The sequence below is a fragment of the Solanum pennellii genome, chromosome 3, assembly GCF_001406875.1.
Source record: "Solanum pennellii chromosome 3, SPENNV200".
NCBI lineage: Eukaryota > Viridiplantae > Streptophyta > Magnoliopsida > Solanales > Solanaceae > Solanum > Solanum pennellii.
The window spans coordinates 57,897,802-57,917,000 of NC_028639.1; the positions used below are offsets into that span (position 1 = coordinate 57,897,802).

General features: G+C 29.0%; 2 protein-coding genes across 2 annotated transcripts; both read right to left on the reverse strand.

The window, feature by feature from the left end:
* Window positions 1-2,547: 2,547 nt before the first annotated feature.
* Window positions 2,548-6,909, reverse strand: LOC107013953 (uncharacterized protein At1g28695-like). The gene is made up of 3 exons (XM_015213830.2): window positions 6,634-6,909; window positions 6,121-6,501; window positions 2,548-3,504 (listed from the first exon to the last, which is right to left on the reverse strand). Exons 1-3 carry the CDS (start codon window positions 6,907-6,909, stop codon window positions 3,007-3,009), a joined length of 1,155 nt encoding a protein of 384 aa, XP_015069316.1. The 3' UTR covers window positions 2,548-3,006.
* Window positions 6,910-8,720: 1,811 nt separating this feature from the next.
* Window positions 8,721-10,927, reverse strand: LOC107013961 (uncharacterized protein At1g28695-like). The gene is made up of 3 exons (XM_015213837.2): window positions 10,634-10,927; window positions 10,176-10,553; window positions 8,721-9,430 (listed from the first exon to the last, which is right to left on the reverse strand). Exons 1-3 carry the CDS (start codon window positions 10,775-10,777, stop codon window positions 8,930-8,932), a joined length of 1,023 nt encoding a protein of 340 aa, XP_015069323.1. The 5' UTR covers window positions 10,778-10,927; the 3' UTR covers window positions 8,721-8,929.
* Window positions 10,928-19,199: the final 8,272 nt, after the last annotated feature.

Sequence of the window (19,199 nt, forward strand, 5' to 3'; positions counted from 1 at the left end):
ATCATATATATCATACATTTCCTAACTCGGGTATTGATGCAACGAGTTTAGCTCCATCGTCGTTTTTTTGGCTTCAAATACCTCAGATGATGTTCAAGGCCTGATCCCCCCCCCCCATTTGAGCGGCTTGATCATTTAAAATACTACTGTCAGCCTCTTGTTTTCATTTAAAATTTCCCTCAAATCCCCTGCAATTAATTCTTCACCAAACTGAACTTCTTCATCCCAACCCCTGTCATGTCCTTGGTGCTTACAATAGAGGAAAGAGGTTTATATAAAACAACCTGAAGGATTCTCCTCTAGTAATGGTGAGCACTTGGTATGCAAGTTAAAGAAATTTATGTATGGACTAAAACAAGCTTTCCGTTTATAGTATTTGAAATTTCATAATGTTATCTCTTCATTCGACTTTGTTGAGAACATTATGGATCAATGTATATACCATAAGATCAGTGGGAGTAAAATACGTTTCTTAGTTCTATATGTGGATAATATCTTACTGCATCCAATGATAAGGGAATGATACATGAGGTGAAACAAAATCTCTAAAAGTTTTGATATGAAAGACATGGGTGATGCATCTTATGTTATTGGTATTATGATTCATCGAGATAGACATCAAGGTACCTTAGGTTTATCTCAAGAATCCTATATCAATAAAATTTTAGAGAGGTGCTGAATGAAAGATTGTTCACCAAGTGCAGCTCTTATCGTGAAGGGTGACAATTTCAAATTGAATTAGTGCTCGAAGAACGATCTTGAGAGGGAACAAATGAAGGACATTCCTTACGCTTCTGGTGTCGGAAGCTTGATGTATGCTCAGGTTTATACAAGACCTGACATATCATTTGTTGTTGGAATATTAGAAAGATATTAGAGTAATCCAGGTCTTGACCACTGGAGAGCTGCAAAGAAAGAGTTAAGATATCTTCAAGGAAAAAAAGACTGCATGCTTATGTACAAACGATTAGATTACTTGGAAGTCATTGACTACTCTGATTCAGACTTTGCTGGCTGTGTCGATTCTAGAAATCAACTTCAGGATACATATTTATGTTAGCCAGTAGAGCTATATCTTGGAGAAGTGTCAAACAGACTCTATTTACTACTTCCACTATGGAGGCTGAGTTCGTTTCTTGTTTCGAGGCTACCTCACATGGTGTATGGTTAAAAAGCTTTATTTCTGGACTTAGAATTGTCGACTCTATATCTAAGCCATTAAGGTTATATTGTGATAATTCAGTAACTGTCTTTATGGTTAAGAATAATAAAAGTGGCAGTCGAAGCAAGCATATCGACATCAAATATCTAGCCATAAGAGAACGTGTTAAAGACAAGAAAGTGGTCATTGAACACGTTCGTGCTGAAGTAATGTTAGTTGATCATTTAACTAAAGGCATGCCACCACAAAAATTTAGGGATCATGTAGTCACAATGGGACTTAGTTCCACTATGTAAAATTTCGTTGTAACAATGAATATTTACGAAACTCTATTTTATATGATATTTCTCGTTAACTGTGTGCATATTCAGTTTTATTTTCAGAATAGTCACCAAAGTATTGACCTTGAATAAATATTGAGTTTATTCGTTAATTATATGGGTTAAAGTTTAGAGATATAGTGCATTGTGATACATGGAAGATACTACTCACTGCAAGAGAAACTATCGTCATGATTCATGTATTATATTTTATTAATGGGATAAAAATATATGGACCAAGTGGGAGAATGTTAGCATTTTTATTAATGCTGATATGGTCTGTATTAGATGGGTCCATTATCCCACTTCATGGACCCATTATCCCACTAATGGGAAGGTAGTTAACTACCTATTATCCCATTAATGGGAAGGTAATTAACTATCCATTATACCCATTATCCCACTACATGGATCCACTATCCTACTATTCTAGTGGTTGGTAATTTTCCATAACCTCTTAACCGTTCTTGATAAAAGCACGGTTATAAATATGTCATTTGGTTCAAAGATCCCTAAGCACATTACTTCTAAAATCTCCATACAACCTAAGAGTGAGGTTTTGAGTGCTTAGAAGATCTTTGAAGAAAAGAAGAATTGTAGACTCCGACTATATCGGTAACAATGGCTGGAGGTATGTCGATCACTCTATATTTCCTGCTGCGTCATTATATTGCTCTGCAATGTCTTACATAAAACTCTAAGAAAAGTAGTTGTAAAACATTACCTTATAAAGTAGACAAAACACATACGAAACTTATCAAATAGATTTCAAATGAAAATCCTTTAACCACAATGAAGAATGATAAGAATGACAAAAATGAAGCTTAAGGAGGATTTGTTTTGAACTTGGGCTAAAGAAGAATCAAGCTATAAAATGGTGTTTTCTCACCTTACATGTCTTGGAACCCTCCTAGGGATATTGAACGTTTCTCTTAATTATCACACCTTAAAACTCGAGAAGGGCGTGGTTGACCTCGATACTAATTAAATTAAGAAACTATAACTTAGGCCGATCAGACCACAGACACAACCATCTGGACCAACAAAGTTGCAATACAATAAAAATTGAAAACATAAGGCCATATTACGATTGAATTGAGAACTGAAAAGCAGACAAGGGCATAAAATCAAATTGAACTAAATTGTAAATACACATCCACAAAGCCTCTAAAGAGTACCAAACTGAATGCATGAGATAGAGCCCCAGCCTATTCATACAGTACATCAAACTTCAATACTATAAAAATTAAAACATGTCTCTCCGAAAGAACGAAGCATACCAACTCTCAGGTGAATGTGAACTCTTACTGCTATTGATGGTCGAAGCCTCCTTAAGACACACACAAAAAGGATACACACAAAGCAATGACATCTAGTTTATTGTATATATACTAACTTTCTTTTCAAAGAGATTCAAACTTTGACAATTTGGGTGATTCTTTTAATAATAAATTCAACTATTCATCCACTACATCAACACTTGTTTCTTCATTACTCTTACCATAATAAAATAAAAAATTTGCCTTAGTTTTTCCAAGAATCCCAACAATTCACATGTTGAGTCCATCCATATAATGTCGATGTCTTATTCGCGTTCTTAAATCTTCTCCAATCATGAAGAACAACTATTAGATCAGCCAACTTAGCACTTATACTTCGACAACAATTGGCATGAACGGTAGCAACAACGTTAACATCTTTACTATCGTCACAGAAGCCGCTGAAATGAAGGGTGTCCAAGAACCTAACACTAAGATTCAAGTGTTTGAACAGTCCATCTTTCATTAACTTGATCAATACATCTTGTTCTTTCCATCCAATGGCCTTGTCTTTTCCAGCATACCAAGCATCCAATAATGCTATGGTTTTAGTGTTTGATTTGATCATATAGAACCCTGTGTTTATTGGATTTTCTTCAGTCCATTGACTTCCATTGAACTTGTCTATACTTATTTGAAGGTCTATGGTTTGGTTTGAGTACAAGTTTGGAAATGGATTCCTAAGCCATAACACATCAGTATCCTGTGTATGTGAATAAAATAAATTAGATCACTTAAAAATAATTAATTATCCATTCGTAAAATATTATTATGTCGTCAAGTTAAAATATTGTCTGTGAGGTTAAATGACCATACAATATACTATATAAGTGTATTAATCTAGAAATCAAATTAAATTGTATAAAATGATTGAGATTTTCTTTTTTACACTATCAAATCATATTTACAGAGCAGCGAACCCACCTTATAGGTTAGGTTAGGATGCACATGCATTCGTTAACTTTGAAAAAAATCACGCGTATAGGTGTATATTTATCTTGAGAAACAGACATAAATTAGGTTATAAATATCTGTGCTCTCATAAAGAGTATAAATATACCATAGGTTGCTGGTACAAGTTAGAGGAGTCATCCATCAAACTTGGGTTTGATCTAGCTACAACACTATTATGTTGTTTATATTTTTTTCTTTAATGTTATCTTAGATTCATATTAGAGCTAAGGTAATATTGATGTATCTGAAGTCTTTAAATACTGAATTCACCTCTGATAATTTACTGATTAACTATAGTAAGCTGATAACATGCCTTATTTTTAAAATCACAAATATCATATTTTGAGAATGCCTACAATTTTTTGTTTATATGAGTCAAACTTTAATTCAAGTCCAATAAACAACAACCAAAAAAGAATAAGTCCACTAAAGAAACTAAAAGTGACACACGTCCCATGGTTTGTGGTTCTATTGTTAGGAAGGAGAAGAATTTAGGAGAAGGCATATTTCACGGCAGATTAGAAGAAATTAAATTGAAGTTAAGTTAGACTTTTTGACTTCCTTGTAACACATGTTAGATCTCTTGTGTCAGATCTTTATTACAAGCAACATCCACATGAGTCTTCAATTAATGTATGTACTTAGTTGTCGTAATTTTAGATTTTATGTTTCATTAGATATTACGTAAATTTATTATTATATCATATTTTATTATGATGTTTTTTTAAAGTCAAGTTTTTAATCAATAAACATGATTTAATTTTAATTTTAATTAATGAATAAGAATTATTTACTTAATTTTTTTATGTTCGTTAAATATATACTTTTAAGACTAATAATTCTCAAGGGTAAAACAGAAAAAAATAATTTCATGTATGCATTGATTCTGTAAAATAACAAATAGTATTAAAAAATATCTATTTTTCATAAGAACGACATGTAAATAAGAACGGAATAATCTAGTCCAATTAATTGAAGATATTGACTTGTCTTCCCTCAGAACCATGTGCACATAATTAGGATGACATTGCTCAACAGAATCTAACCACAAAGTTGTCTAGAAATCAAATTAAGAAGCTTAATATTCTTCCTACTAAATTATTTATTCCAACTTATAACACGTTATTTCAACTTAATTTTTCCAATGAAAAAATAGAAAATAAGAGGATGAAAACAACAAGACGTGACTTTTACGTCCATTTTCTCCTCTTCTCATACCTTAACGTGTTGAACATTCCCAAGGTGAAACCATTTAAGCTTATAATCCCTCCGTTTCATATTAGATAAGCTTTTATATACTGATTAAAAGATTAATCAACTTTGTTATTTTACCCTTTTTTTATATATTATTTAGACTTTTGAAAATTTATACTTCCAAAGGTCATATTAGGTGTAGAGTTAATATGAGAAAATTAATTAATTTTATCTAATTTAGTAAGTGATCAAGTAATTATAAGAGATAAATATTTTATGTACATCTAATATGAACAGACAGAGTACTAGTTTCCATTACTATGAGAAAAATAACATGTAAGATAATTATCAAAAAGTGTTTAAAACCTTACCAACATTGATTAGTTAATTTTTATTAGACTCAATGTTGTTATAGGCTTTAAGAACATTTACAAAGAGTGTTCGTTGACTCTAAAAAGACATATGTCAAGGCAATTAATTTATTATAATTAATTAATTGTTACTAAAAATCAGTTTTCGTGTGTTTGTTTCCCCTTGGACACATATACATGAATTTTCTTTTTTAATTTGAAATTATGAGAAAACCCATATAAATGAAGAATGATTCAAAATGATAGAAAATCAAAATTATTTGGGATTTGATATTTAATAATTTATTTAATTCATAATTAAATAGGACTTGCAGCAATATAAATACAAGTGCTTACCTATTTTCTTGTAAATGAAGACGGTGAAGAATTATAAAAATAATATAAAGGTTTATTTTATAATTAAGAAAAACATGAATATTAAGACCCTTAATTACACTGTACAGATTTATCGATATTTGAGTTTATAAGTAATAGTAATAATAATAAGTATTACCAGAAATTACGGCTCGATTGAAGAGAAAAAGGCACATGCTTTAGTTTTTAACGGCAAACAATTTTTGACTAAGCTTCATCACTTTCTTTAATTCTCCCTAAACTAGATTAACTTTTAATTAATTAATTAATTTTCATTTTTCACTTTCATTATTTCCTCGAAATATTCATTATGTTACAAGTAAATGATCCTCTTTAGATAATTCAATCAATTTAAAGAATATAGCTATAATGTCCTGAAGTTCTTTTGTAACGTTATAAAATCATAGTATAAAAAAAAATATTTTATAGTAAGACATAAAACGTACCGTAAAAATGAAGTTGTAACCTCGTTTAAGAACATCACTCAAGAACAAAGTTCTTCTCCACATCATCTTGATAAAATCTTGAGACATGAACAACTTTTCTCCACCAAAATCCACACCGTCCGTTTCGAGTTTGTAACAATGAAGATGTAAGAATTTACAACGTTCATAAGATGTTTGATCCATTGCAACAATCAAAAGATGATTCACTAATTCCCTAGTGCCTTCTCCATGCCAAAAACCATCCAAAAATAGATCTAGCATTGCCTTATCTCCTTCTACATATGCTTTATTTACAATAGTTATTATAACCGTCTTGTTCTCCGTTGAAGCTCCCACTAATGCTCGTTCAAGATCATCTTTATAATACACTCTTTCATTTATCTGCATAGACGAATCCAAGATTCAGAGTTAGTAATGGAATATTCAGAATAAATATAGGCTATGTATACGCGAAAAACACATTAATGAGCTACACAAGATTGATCATGTAGGGTGGAGTGGTTTATTTTTTACCTGTTTTGAGGGGTTAAAGAGTGAGAGTTGCAAAGGGAAGAAGGAGGGGGAGTTACTAGGAGAAGTCAAGAAAATGGAAATAAGAAGTAGGCCAAATAACAAAATGATGTATAATATATGGTGACTATGATCAATTATGACTTTATTTTTGGTGTTAGTGATCATGGTTGTAGTGGGGATGATAGATTTGCAAGGCCTAAGAAATGATCTTGAAAAAAGTTTTGTGGAGAAGGAATTTTGATGGAGTTTTCTCATTGCCAACTTAGTGAACATCATGTGTTCTTTTTTATATGTAGAGCAATAAGAATAATATCAACTATACTTGATTTATTGGACACCTATTATAGTCCAAGTGTCCATCAAGATTTGACTCTTCTAATATTTTAGTTTTATTTGGAATAAATAATGGCACAAACTTGAGACGAAATAAACACTTGTCCCATATTATTTAGTATTTTTTTAATCCAGGACGATCTGCAGCGCCATTGAGTAATAGCCTGCAAATAATATAATGGATGTAAATCACGCTAGGCAAGTCGTATGTAACATGTTTGATTCAGAAGACATTAAAAGAAAATCGATCCCAAATCATCAATACGGATTACCACCTCCAAACCAACTAAGTCATTCCAAAGAATTGTTCCATATTATTATTACTAGCCAACATTTGACAGACACTCCTAATAAAATAATCTTGACGAAGTATCTTTTTTTCGTATTTAAAATTGTAGCATCATTATTATAACTAAACTAAATAATATGATTTTTTATTATTACTTACAAATTATAAATTTGATTCCTCTCAATTTTTTTAAACTTTATTTTTACTTGATAAGAGATACATATCCAACTTTAGAATTAATGGTGTAAGTTTATGTAATTAAAAGGGAAAATGCACAAGTATTCCCTCAATTTATGCCTCGAAATTTCAGAGACACACTTATACTATACTAAGGTCCTATTCCCCCCCTGAACTTATTTTATAAGTAATTTTCTACCCCTTTTGGGCATATGTGGCACTAGGTTTAAAAAAAAGTCAACCAACGTTGGACCCTGAAGATAGTGTCACGTAGGCCAAAAAGGGGTAGAAAATTATTAATAAAATAAGTTCAGAGGTAATAGGACCTTAGTATAGTATAAGTGTGTCTCTGAGATTTCGCGCATAGGTTGAGGGGTACTTGTGCATTATCCCTAACTAAAAATAAACCTTAACCATAGCTAGGATCATCCTAATTGTTAATTTTGGTAATCCCACAATTCTAGCTATGATAAGATACTTTTAAAAATATTACCACTTACCCTTTATCAGTTATTCACGGAATTGTGTACTTTCTTACTCGAAAATGACCATTCTTTCTTTATTCTACATAATATTTGTTCTTATTTTTAACATTTCACAGTGAGAACTTCATACTTAATTAGGTATTTATGAGCTAAAATTTGAAATGGCTAACCCAAAATTAACCCCTTTCCCGGCATGTTCCCTCACATATACGTTTCCATTAATTAATTTGACGTTGGATATATACTATTAATCATATATTTAGGTAAAATATTTATCATAATATGATCTTTTCTACAATTTTAATAAAAAATTTAAAAAATCATATATATTCGTTTATTGCCTTAGTTTGTCTCATTATTAATTATCGTTCACAGATCGTTTCTCAAATGTCTCATGAGTGTTTTATTCATTTACTTTTCATTACAATACTCGTGTTGTATAATCAGCTTGCTTCAGCGGATAGTTATATTCTTCAATTTTGAGTGTCCACAAATAGGCATTTAAACTTTTATAAAATTGAACAAATAGACACGTGTCTTTACATGGCATAAAGGATACAAAATTGTCTACATGTTTAAGTGTCTACTCGTGCACTCCCAAAATTAAAGATTATAGTTAACGACTGACACCAAATTAAGGACTGTATTTACGTATTATGTCAATTATTTCCATGTATAGTACTATCGATCAAAATATATTTGATACCAATCCCTATGAACACGACAAATTTTTTACTACACTATCTTAGCTTTGACAAGCAAAAGTGAGTATTCTTTTCATATATAGGTTTGCACTCGACAAGTTTGCTTCTAGTAATTTTCCTATTTACTCCAACAAAAGAATATAAGAGAAGAAAAGCTTCTTCTCTTAATGGAGCAAACAAATGTGACTATTTTGCTACTTATATTATGCATTTACAAAAAAAAATACACTACCTTGCTACAAAATCACAAAATTGATTTTTTTAAAAGAAATTGTAACCCATATTTATTAATTTTCTCAAACATATCCTCAATTTCTCCATGAATCTCGACAATGATCATGAGGCGTCCACTGAAACCTCAACGTCTCATTTAGGGTGGCGCTCCTAAACCTCTTCCAATCATGAATAACTGCAGTCAAATCAGCCATTTTGGCACTAATTCTTCTACAACAGTTAGCATGAACAGTCACAACAGCCTTAACATCCTTACTATTTTGACAAAATCCACTAAAATAAACCGTGTCCAAGAACCTCAATTTAAGGCCTAAATTTCGAAAATCTGTTGTACGTATTAGCTTCTGCAGAACGTCTTGTTCTTTCAATCCACTGGAATTGTCTTTTTTGGCGTACCAATTATCAAACAATGCGATAGTTTTATTGTTTGATCTGATCATATAGAAGCCCGTGTTAATAGGATTCGAATTCGACCATTCATTGCCATTGAAATTATCGGAGCTGATTTGCAGATCGATCGATTTGTTGCGACTCAAATTATCGAATGGATTTCTTAGCCATAACACATCAGTGTCCTGTTCAATACAAAATAATTAAACAATAATCAACGATAAAATTAAAAAAAATATTATTTAAATTTCATGTGACATTCATATATGGTCCAATTTTAAACTCTTGACTTTAATTAAATAAAATTGGCCCATTCAATTTTCTAACTTACTTGACCCAAACTTTTCCTGGACTTTTGTCCCTTTATTTACTCTTCAAATTTATTTTTCTTTGAAAAAAAGTCAATATTCTATTTTTTTTTTTAAATATTGACAAATTCCAACATTCAGAGTTCTATATCTACAAAAAGTAATAATTAAAATTCAATCTCTGGAGGTTGGTAATTTCTAAAAATTTTTTTGAGAAAATTAACCTCCCTAGGTTAGTTCGCACTTCCCCAAAATATTAAAATTCGACCTCTGAAGGTTGGTAATTTCTAAAGATATTTTCGAGAAAATCAACCTCCAATGTTAGTTCACACTTCTCCAAAATAATAATTAAAATTCGACTTTTGGAGGTTGGTAATTTCTAAAAATATTTTTTGAGAAAATCAACCTCCCAAGGTTAGTTCGCACTTCCCCTTTTTTGGGCTAAAAAGATATCTCCGAAGGTCAACCTGTTAAAAAATTAGCTTATATATGTTATTTTTCTTTTGAGAGAAGCTCATCCATGCTGTTATTTGTTAATGAAAATAACATAGAGGAGCTCTTTTTTCAAACGAAAAAGTAGCATATTTGAGTCTTTTTCCCTCTAAAAATAAATGTTGTTTACCGTGAAGATGAAGCTATAACCACGCTTTAGAACATCTCCCAAAAATCGAGTTCTTTGCCACATCATCTTTATAAAGTCTTTCGACATATATAATTTCTCTCCCGCAAAATCTACACCGTCCGTTTCGAGCTTGTAACAATTAAGATGGAGGAATTTACACCTTCGATATGATATTTGATCCATCGCAACGATCAAAAGATTTTTAATTAAATCATCGGTACCTTCTCCGAGCCAAAAACCATCCAAGAAAATATCTAACATCGGCTTATCTCCCTCCACATATGCCTTATTTACAATCGCAATAATTACCATCTTATCTTCCGTGGAAGCTCCCACTAATGCTTCTTCAAGCTCATCTCCATACATTTTCATGTTAAACTAAAATTAATACATAGTTAATAACTTATCAAAGAAATTAAATACTTATATTAAAATTATGATTAAAATTAATTGCTCACCGTTTTTGTAGGTTGACTTGGAGACAAAGCAAAATTGTTGCTCTTAGATGAAGAAGTTAACAAGAGAATATATAATAACACTATGGTAAGAAGTGTATACACAATATAGTGATAGTATTCGTTGATGGGATTCTTGAAATTCATAGAGCGAAATTAATATAAGACTGACTTCGATTAGGTTCTTTTATCAATCTCGATATGAAGATATGAGAAAGGGAATTAAAGAAGAACGACTAGTTGCGTGGTTTTTCTAAACTCTAACTAAATTTGTGTTTGCATTGGTTTTGTACTTTTTTTTATTTGTTCAACTACTTAAACTAGTAGGGAAAGACTTTTCAAATTACGTGTGCAACTAGAATAATTTGTTGAATAGAATTAATATAAGGATTAACTACCTTGTGAAATATACATCACTGTCATATATATATCTACATACTAATTTTATTTTTACTTTCAAATAATTTCATATATTATCACTTTTTATATTTTACCTAAGTATATTCTTCAATATACAATCATACCCATATTTTCTAAAATTAGAATTAATTAATCATTTTTACATTTAAAATTTAAAATTAGTATTTTAATTAAAAACAAATATCTTTCTCTCAAAAAGCATGCGTTAGCGTCAAAGTCTAACTCTTCTTTCTTCTCTTAATTAGTCTATTAAAATGGATATTCAAGTCTCAAACTAACCCTTCACGGGCGTCCATGAAAAGTGATTGAGCTTAAAAAGAATTTTTGATAAATTGAGTTCTACAAAATAGGCCTACGAATTTAAAGTCACCAACCTGAGTTGCACTGAGTGAGTTTGGATTCCTCCATCTGCTAATCAGAAGTATCAGATTCAAATTCGAATTAAAATATTTTTTATTAAAAACATTATTTTTAAAAATAAAATAAATAATGTACGTATTAAATTTAATTATATTTCAATATGAATATCGATGGTGAAAATCTAAAAAGAAAAAAATTTAAAAAGTCTGAGACTCTAGAAAGCTGGTGAAAAGTAAATATAGAATACCATGGTCCATGTGACAGACTTTTTCCACATTTGTAAACTGTTACTATAAATAAAAGAATATAGAATGTTCAAACGAACTTGACTTTAATTTCTTCTAATAAAATAAAATAAATAGGAAAACAAAGTATTCTACCTGAGAGTGAAATGCTTTTCTTATTATTAATATTATACTTTTTTGAAATGTTAATTACTGTCAAAAGGACACCGCTAAGTAGTAGAGATGAAACCTATAAAAACGTACAGATCTTTAATTACAGTGGATAAAATATGAAAAAAAAGTTAATTATTTTTTCTAGAAATATGATAAAATAAAATAAAATATTATTTAAAAAATACTGAGCAAGTAATTTTTTTAAAAAAGTATAATTTATTTAAAAATTTAAATTCATGCTGAAGAAAAAATAAAAAACTAAAATAAAACACGTGTCTAAATTGAATGAGTGAATTCAACCCGCTTGACTATAACAAATTTGTTGCACAATACAGATGAAAGTCATGTATTGTGCTAACAACAAAATTATAATTGTGTGTAAGGGTAGTAACGCGTGGATTAAATTAGATTTGAATAAATTAAATATGAATTAAACATAAATAGATTTAATTTGCTCATATAAAATATAGGTTGATATAAATTTGGTTAAATATAACATGAATAAAATAATCGAAATCCTCTTTAATCTCTTAAATTTAAAAAAATATTAAGTCAAAATTAAATTGTTAATACCCCAACCCCTATCACCCCACCCTACCCTTATATTTTTATTATTTTTTTAAAAAATATTTTTTCGTAAAAAAAGAAAAATTTTATTTTTTACCCCGTATCACCCCCGCCCTTTCCCCAACCTCCCCCCACCATTGTTTTTTTAAAAAAACTTTTCCTTGATATTATCTTTTGCCAACCCTATCCCTACACTTAGACACCTCCCACTTCCCAGCCACACCCAAAATAAAATTTATAAAAAAGATTTTTAAAAAAAATTCAAATTTTATTTTTAATTCCACCCGTCCTATTAGAGGTGTATATGATGGGGTTGATTTAAATTTTTTCAAATATCAAATCAAATTATTTGTATAAATTTTTTAAATTTATAAACCAAATCAAACCAATAAATTTAGTTTTTTTTTGAGGTTTTTAACCTCGGATTAGTTCGGATTTTTCAAATACCAAAACAAAGCATTGTGTCGAGTTTTTAAGTTTATAAATCAAATCAAATAATAAAATTCGAAGTTTTTCAAATATTTTGACTTTTTCTCTAAAGTTTGCATACAAACATATAATTAACTTGTGCTTCCAATATTTCTTTAGTCCAAACCAAAATATAATCATCTAAGGTGTTCCTTAAAAAAATAACACAAAATATGAGATGAGTATTGGTGACACAAAAATATTCAATTACAAATAATAATAAAATCTCATATAAAATAAATATTATAAAGTCATAAGGAAACTGATCATAATTTAAAATAACATATATAATGTCGGATTCGTTTGATTTCGTGTTTTTTTTTTAGTTACAACCAACTCAACCCAATATAGTCGGATTTTTTTTCAATACCAAATCAAGTCAAATCAAACGACTAGTTGAGTTTTTTTCGGATTGACTCAATTTGCGATTTGGTTCAATTTTTGGTTCGATTTTGTACACCCCTACTTCCTATCTATACCCCACATCCACCCCACTCGCACCCCACCTCATATTTTTTTATTACAAAAAACAGATAGTGCAATTAGAAATTTTATGATAAATAAGTGATATATGAATATATATGAATTCTCATATTTATTCATTTTGTCCATAATTATATAATTGTATGAGCTTAAATATATTAAAGTATATATTTATCCATTCAAAAAATATAAATATTTTTTTAAATTTAATATGAAAAAAATGAATCCATATCACTTATATAAGGAAATTATCACCCCTAATTGTATGTAAGGTCGAGTAGTTGAATGAAATTCTGTCTAGGAATAAGAAGTTTTTTTTTCCTTTCAAATATAACCATTAAACATTCAAATCTATCTTAAACGAATTAAAATACGAGATGTATGTTTCGTATATCACTAAAAACAAACTACAATGATTAATTTGTCACAATAACAATAAATCTAAAAAACTCATTTTATAATAATAATAATAATAATAATAATAATAATAATAATAATAATAATAATTTATTACTCTTTTTGTTTTTCTACTAGTATTCATTTAACTTAAAATTACTCATCGATTATAATCAAAATTCAAGATTACCTTTTTAAAGATAGCCACTTACTTAAGTTAAATGATGTGACCAAATGTATGAGTAAATATCTAAAAGTTTACTCAACGGTTCTTTATTAATAAAGTCACTCATTTTATGAATTTTCTTTTATAAAGTCACTCAAGTTAAACTATTATTCGAGAAATCATCATAACTAAAAAATAAAAGAGATAATTGTCCAAAGCACCTTTAAATTTAATTTTATAATATTTATTTCCATTCTAGTTTACAATATCATTCTACATGTTATCTTTGTGCTCTGTAAGGCTGGTTATAAATTAAATATCGAAAATCAATTTATCGAATTAAATTAAAATTTTTGGTAATTTGATATTCGATAATTCGATATTTAGTATGATATTCAGGAATAAAATGTTAGTATTATGGTATTCAGTTTTTGATTGATATGACACATTAGTACCATACATATACTTAATATTTGCTGAAAATTAAAATATTTACTTAATAAAGGTCCTATATCAACATATTCATTACTTATTAGTGCAAATTCAAAAAGAAAGTTAAAAAATATGCACACACATTGTTTTTCTTGATATCTTCTTATTTGTTGATGTTTTAGAATATCGTGCCTCCACATAAAAAAATAAAAATGATTGGACAAAAAGTATTAAACTTGTAATATAGCCGTCTATAACTTTAATACGATTTAGTAAATATCATATCAAATCAAAGCCGTTTACCGAATAACCAAACCGAAATTTAAAAATTTGAAATTATATATCATTTTTTACTCTAAATTACTAAATCATCATACCCAAAATTCAAAAAATCAAAATCAAATATCGAATACCCACCCCTAGTGCTGTCCATACTTCATAATCATTTAAATGACATAAATGACATAGAGTAGATGTATAAGAAGGAAAATAGACTTGTGAGGGGAAAAAAAAAAGAAGGGTGCCAACTTTAGATATATGACTTTCACATATGGCCTGAATATCTATTTTGGTATCTTGGGTATAATTAGTTTTCCAATTCTCACCTAAATGGCAAGATCGTGACATGCTATTCACTATACAATAGCAGACGAGTATAATTTTGAGGTTATAATGATCTTTTTGAGAAATTGAATAAAAAATGTTAAAATTAATTAAATTTAATAATACATGATAAAAGGAATTTAATTAAATTATAAATTGTTAGTGTGTGGAAATTTTAATAATATAAATCCACATAATAATACATTGTATTGTGCTAACAGTTTAACAGTTTATTATCTTAAATGTTGGACATTTATATGGAGCATTACTCCATTAGGAATTAGTGCAATATGACACTTCAGTTTTGCAAAGATGCACACTGCTGTTGATGACATTACTGCCTATTTGCTGGTCACTCATAATTTCTCTATTATCTCACTTTTTATTCCTCCGTTGTTCTTTGCAACTTATATAATTTATGTAATCTCTAGGCCGTTTATTTTTATTATTTACTACACCATTTATCTTCCTATTCATTGCTAGGAAGATTTTTTGTAGTATAAATAGTGGTGGTCTTTATTTGGTTTAGACGCACAACATACAAGAAAATATAAAGTGCATAAAGTGTTAGTCTAAAAAGAGAGTTTTTATTAGTTGAAGGGAGGTGTTCTTTTTTGTGGAACTTTGGACTCAACTCTTGTCCAAAGTTGTTGAGTTATATATTGTGATTAGGCTGTTGTATTTAGTAGGGGAAAAGTCAAAGAGGACTATTGCTGGACTGGTGAAATATTTACCGCAGTGGGCTTATATCTCCTTAAAGAGAGCGAGATATCCACGCCTCAACCTAAGGAGATTTTATTTCTTCGTTTCATTTTCAGTTGTAATTTTCTAATTATTTGTTAAATTGTAAGTTTTGACTAACAATTTTAAGGAGATTCATAATAGCTACAATTGAAAAAACCACGAATGTCAAGATGGGAGACCTCGACAAGCCATTTCGGTTCAACGGTAATCATTTTAAGAGATGGAAGGGTAAAATACTTTTCTACTTAAGTCTTTTCAATGTTTCTTATGTTTTAACTGAGAAGAATCCTAATAAAGAAGACAACACCTCTATGAGTAATGATGAAACCATCTCTCATCTAGAGAAAGTGGAAAAGTATTATGGAGATTCTTATAAGTGTTGGTATTATATTCTTAATTGTCTATCTGATAATTTTTATGATTATTATGATAGAACTTACTCTAGTGCAAAGAAAATTTGGAAGACATTGCAAAGTAAGTATGATATCGAAGAGGTTGGAGCAAAAAAATATGCAGCTAGTAGATTTTTTCGTTTTTAAATGGTGGACAACAAATCAGTGGTAGACCAAGATCAAGACTTTATCATGATTGTTGGAGAGCTTAGGTCCGAAGAGGTAAAATTGGAGATAACCTTATTGTTTGTGGCATAGTAGATAAACTTTCACCTTCTTGGAAGGAATTTCAAAAAACTATGCGCCACAAAAAAAAGGAAACTTCTCTTGAAACCTTGATAATGAAAATTTGCATGGAAGAAGAAGCAAGGGGCCAAGATGCACTTTTACAAACAGAAGAGAACAATATTATATCGAAGGTAAATTTAATTACTTCAAATAATGCTACTCCTAAAACTCACAAAAATACTTCTTTAAAGCCTAAGAATAAAAAATTCAAGAAAAATAATGGTGAAAATCACCAAGCACAAAATGACCAAGTTCAAGAAAAGGGACCATGCTTTATTTGTGGCAAGAGCGGGCATATTGCTCGATTTTGCAAATTTTGAAAACATGGTCCTAATCCTCAGGCAAACGTTACCGAAGAACCTTTTGTGGTGGTGATTACCAACATAAATATGGTTGAGAATGTTGATGGATGGTGGGCTGATTCTGGTGCAAATCGTCATGTCTGTTATGACAAAGACTGATTTAAAATATATACTCATTTTGAGAAGCCCAAAATCATCATGCTTGGTGATGCTCACACTACTCAAATACTTGGAAAGGGAGATGTTGAATTGTGTTTTACTTCTGGAAGAGTATTAACTTTAAAAGATGTACTTTATACTCCTTCCATGAGAAAAAAATTGATGTCTAATTTTTTTCTTAATAAAGCAGGCTTTAAACAGATTATTGAATCTGATCAATATGTATAGTGAAGAATATTTTTGTGGGGAAGGGGTATGCATGTGATGGGATGTTTAAGTTGAATGTTGAGATGAATAAAACTTCTACTTCTGTTTATATGCTTTCTTCTATCAATTTTTGGTATGCCCGTTTGTGTCATATTAATGACCGTTATGTTGGAATCATGAGTAGTTAGGATTAATCTAATGGTTAAAAAGAATTTTAAAAAATGTGAGGCTTGTAATAAAGCTAAAATCACTGAAAGGCCTCATTTTCAAGTTGAAAGAAAAATTGATTTGTTAGAATTAGTTCATAGTGATATTTGTGAACTTGTTGGAATTCTAACTTGTGGAGGTAATAGATATTTTATCACTTTCATTGATGATTTTTCTAAGTTTACATATGTTTACTTGATGAAAAATAAAAGTGATGCTTTTGAAAATTTCAAAACTTATCTCCATAAGGTTGAAAATCAGCTTGGAAGAAAAATAAAAAAGAATTAGAAGTGATATAGGCCGTATATATGAATCAAATGAGTTTAATTCTTTTGTTAGATCATTGTGAATAATTCATGAAACTCCCCCTCCTTAGTATCCTTCATCTAATGGAGTAGCAGAAAGGAAAAATAGAACTTTGGTTGAATTGACTGATGTCATGCTTATTGAGTCACATGCACCTTTGAATTTTTGAGGTGAAGTTATTTTAATTGCTTGTTATGTGTTGAATCGTGTACCTCATATAAAGTCGAAACTGACACCTTTTTGTCACGCCCCTTTTATTTTCTCTCTCTCAATATTTTGATTTTTTATTGTTTGAAAGAAAAAGAGTTTTTTCCAATTAAAGTGACGTTTTGAAAAGGGATAATAATTATTCAGAGTCGCCACTTGGAATTGAGTTTTGGTGTTCCAAGTCACCTTATTTAAATCTCTAATCAAAAGGAAATTTGACTCTATTTTTTATTGGTCTGCGAACTAGAAATTCGGGTAAGGAATTCTGTTGACCGAGGTGAAGGTGTTAGGCACCCCTCGAATCCCGTGGTTCTAGCACGATCGCTTTATTAACTTTGATATGATTTGACTTAATTTTGGATATTATATTAGTTAAACTTAATAATAAATTTTTATTTACCCAAATTTATTGTTTAACTTATTTGAAACTGACTAATTTATTTGAAATGATCTTATTTTTTTTTTCACGGTACGTCCATTAATTTTAAACTTGAAAAATCCATTTATTTTAATTTTTTTTAACGTTTGTGTGTATTTGTGTGTGTGTGTTTATATTAATGAATATATATATATAAATGTCTAATATTTTGAAAGTAGAATTTATATAGGAAAGAGATTTTAGTGTTTGAGTAATTTTAGGATTATTTTTTTAGTTACATTTTTAAACAAGAGGTAAAATTTTAAGAGATTTATTATTAATTTTACAAAGAAAAATTTTAATTTTTTTTTAATGTTGCACGTTCTTTTTTAATTATCTTTGGTATTTTTTTTTATTTTTTTAATTTTATTTTTATAATAAAGTAATAATTTTTACTTTTGGTTGATATTCTCTTAAACTCACTTTTTATCTTTTTTTTTTACTTTATTTTTATAAAAAACTTACGTTTTTGTTAACTTTTTTATTATTATTTTATTTCTATTTTCCTTTCTTTTTTTATTAACTTTCTGTTTTATTAATTTTTTTTATTTTATTTATAAAATTTGTCTTCTTCTCTTTTTTTTAATTTTTTAATAATTTTTGTTACCTTTTTTTTGCTACGTTCTTTTTTTCATTCATTTTTTTTATTTTCTTGTTTTATATTTTTTTTTATTCTGCTTCTCTCTTCTTCTTTTTTTTTCTTTTTAATTTTATTTTAGATTTTATATATATGTTTTTTTTTTCTGTATCTCTGTTTCTCTCCCTCTTTTCCTCTTTTCCCTTTTTTATTTTTTCATTTTTTACGTTTTTTCCTTTTTTTTTATTTTTTATTTTTTATTTTTCTGTTTCTTTTTTAAAAAGAATCTGTTATTTTTTTCTTTTTTTTTTATTTTATGCTGTCTTTTTTTTCTTATGATTTTTCTTTCACTCGTTATTTTTAATTTTAGTTATGACTCTGAATAATATTTATATATTCTCTCAATGAAAAATTTTAATAATTCGAATTAGATAACTATCTTATACTTATTCTAAAGATAATTTTTAAT

What these genes read in the sequence shown, in the direction of transcription:
- LOC107013961 (XM_015213837.2), bottom strand. Translation starts at nt 10,777, where the DNA reads ATGAATTTCAAGAATCCCATCAACGAATACTATCACTATATTGTGTAT. An exon ending in CAAGTCAACCTACAAAAACG is followed by an intron (nt 10,554 to 10,633) that starts GTGAGCAATTAA and finishes TATTAATTTTAG; the next exon opens with TTTAACATGAAAATGTATGG. An exon ending in GTTATAGCTTCATCTTCACG is followed by an intron (nt 9,431 to 10,175) that starts GTAAACAACATT and finishes TGTATTGAACAG; the next exon opens with GACACTGATGTGTTATGGCT.
- LOC107013953 (XM_015213830.2), bottom strand. Translation starts at nt 6,909, where the DNA reads ATGATGTTCACTAAGTTGGCAATGAGAAAACTCCATCAAAATTCCTTC. An exon ending in TCTTTAACCCCTCAAAACAG is followed by an intron (nt 6,502 to 6,633) that starts GTAAAAAATAAA and finishes TCGTCTATGCAG; the next exon opens with ATAAATGAAAGAGTGTATTA. An exon ending in GTTACAACTTCATTTTTACG is followed by an intron (nt 3,505 to 6,120) that starts GTACGTTTTATG and finishes TCACATACACAG; the next exon opens with GATACTGATGTGTTATGGCT.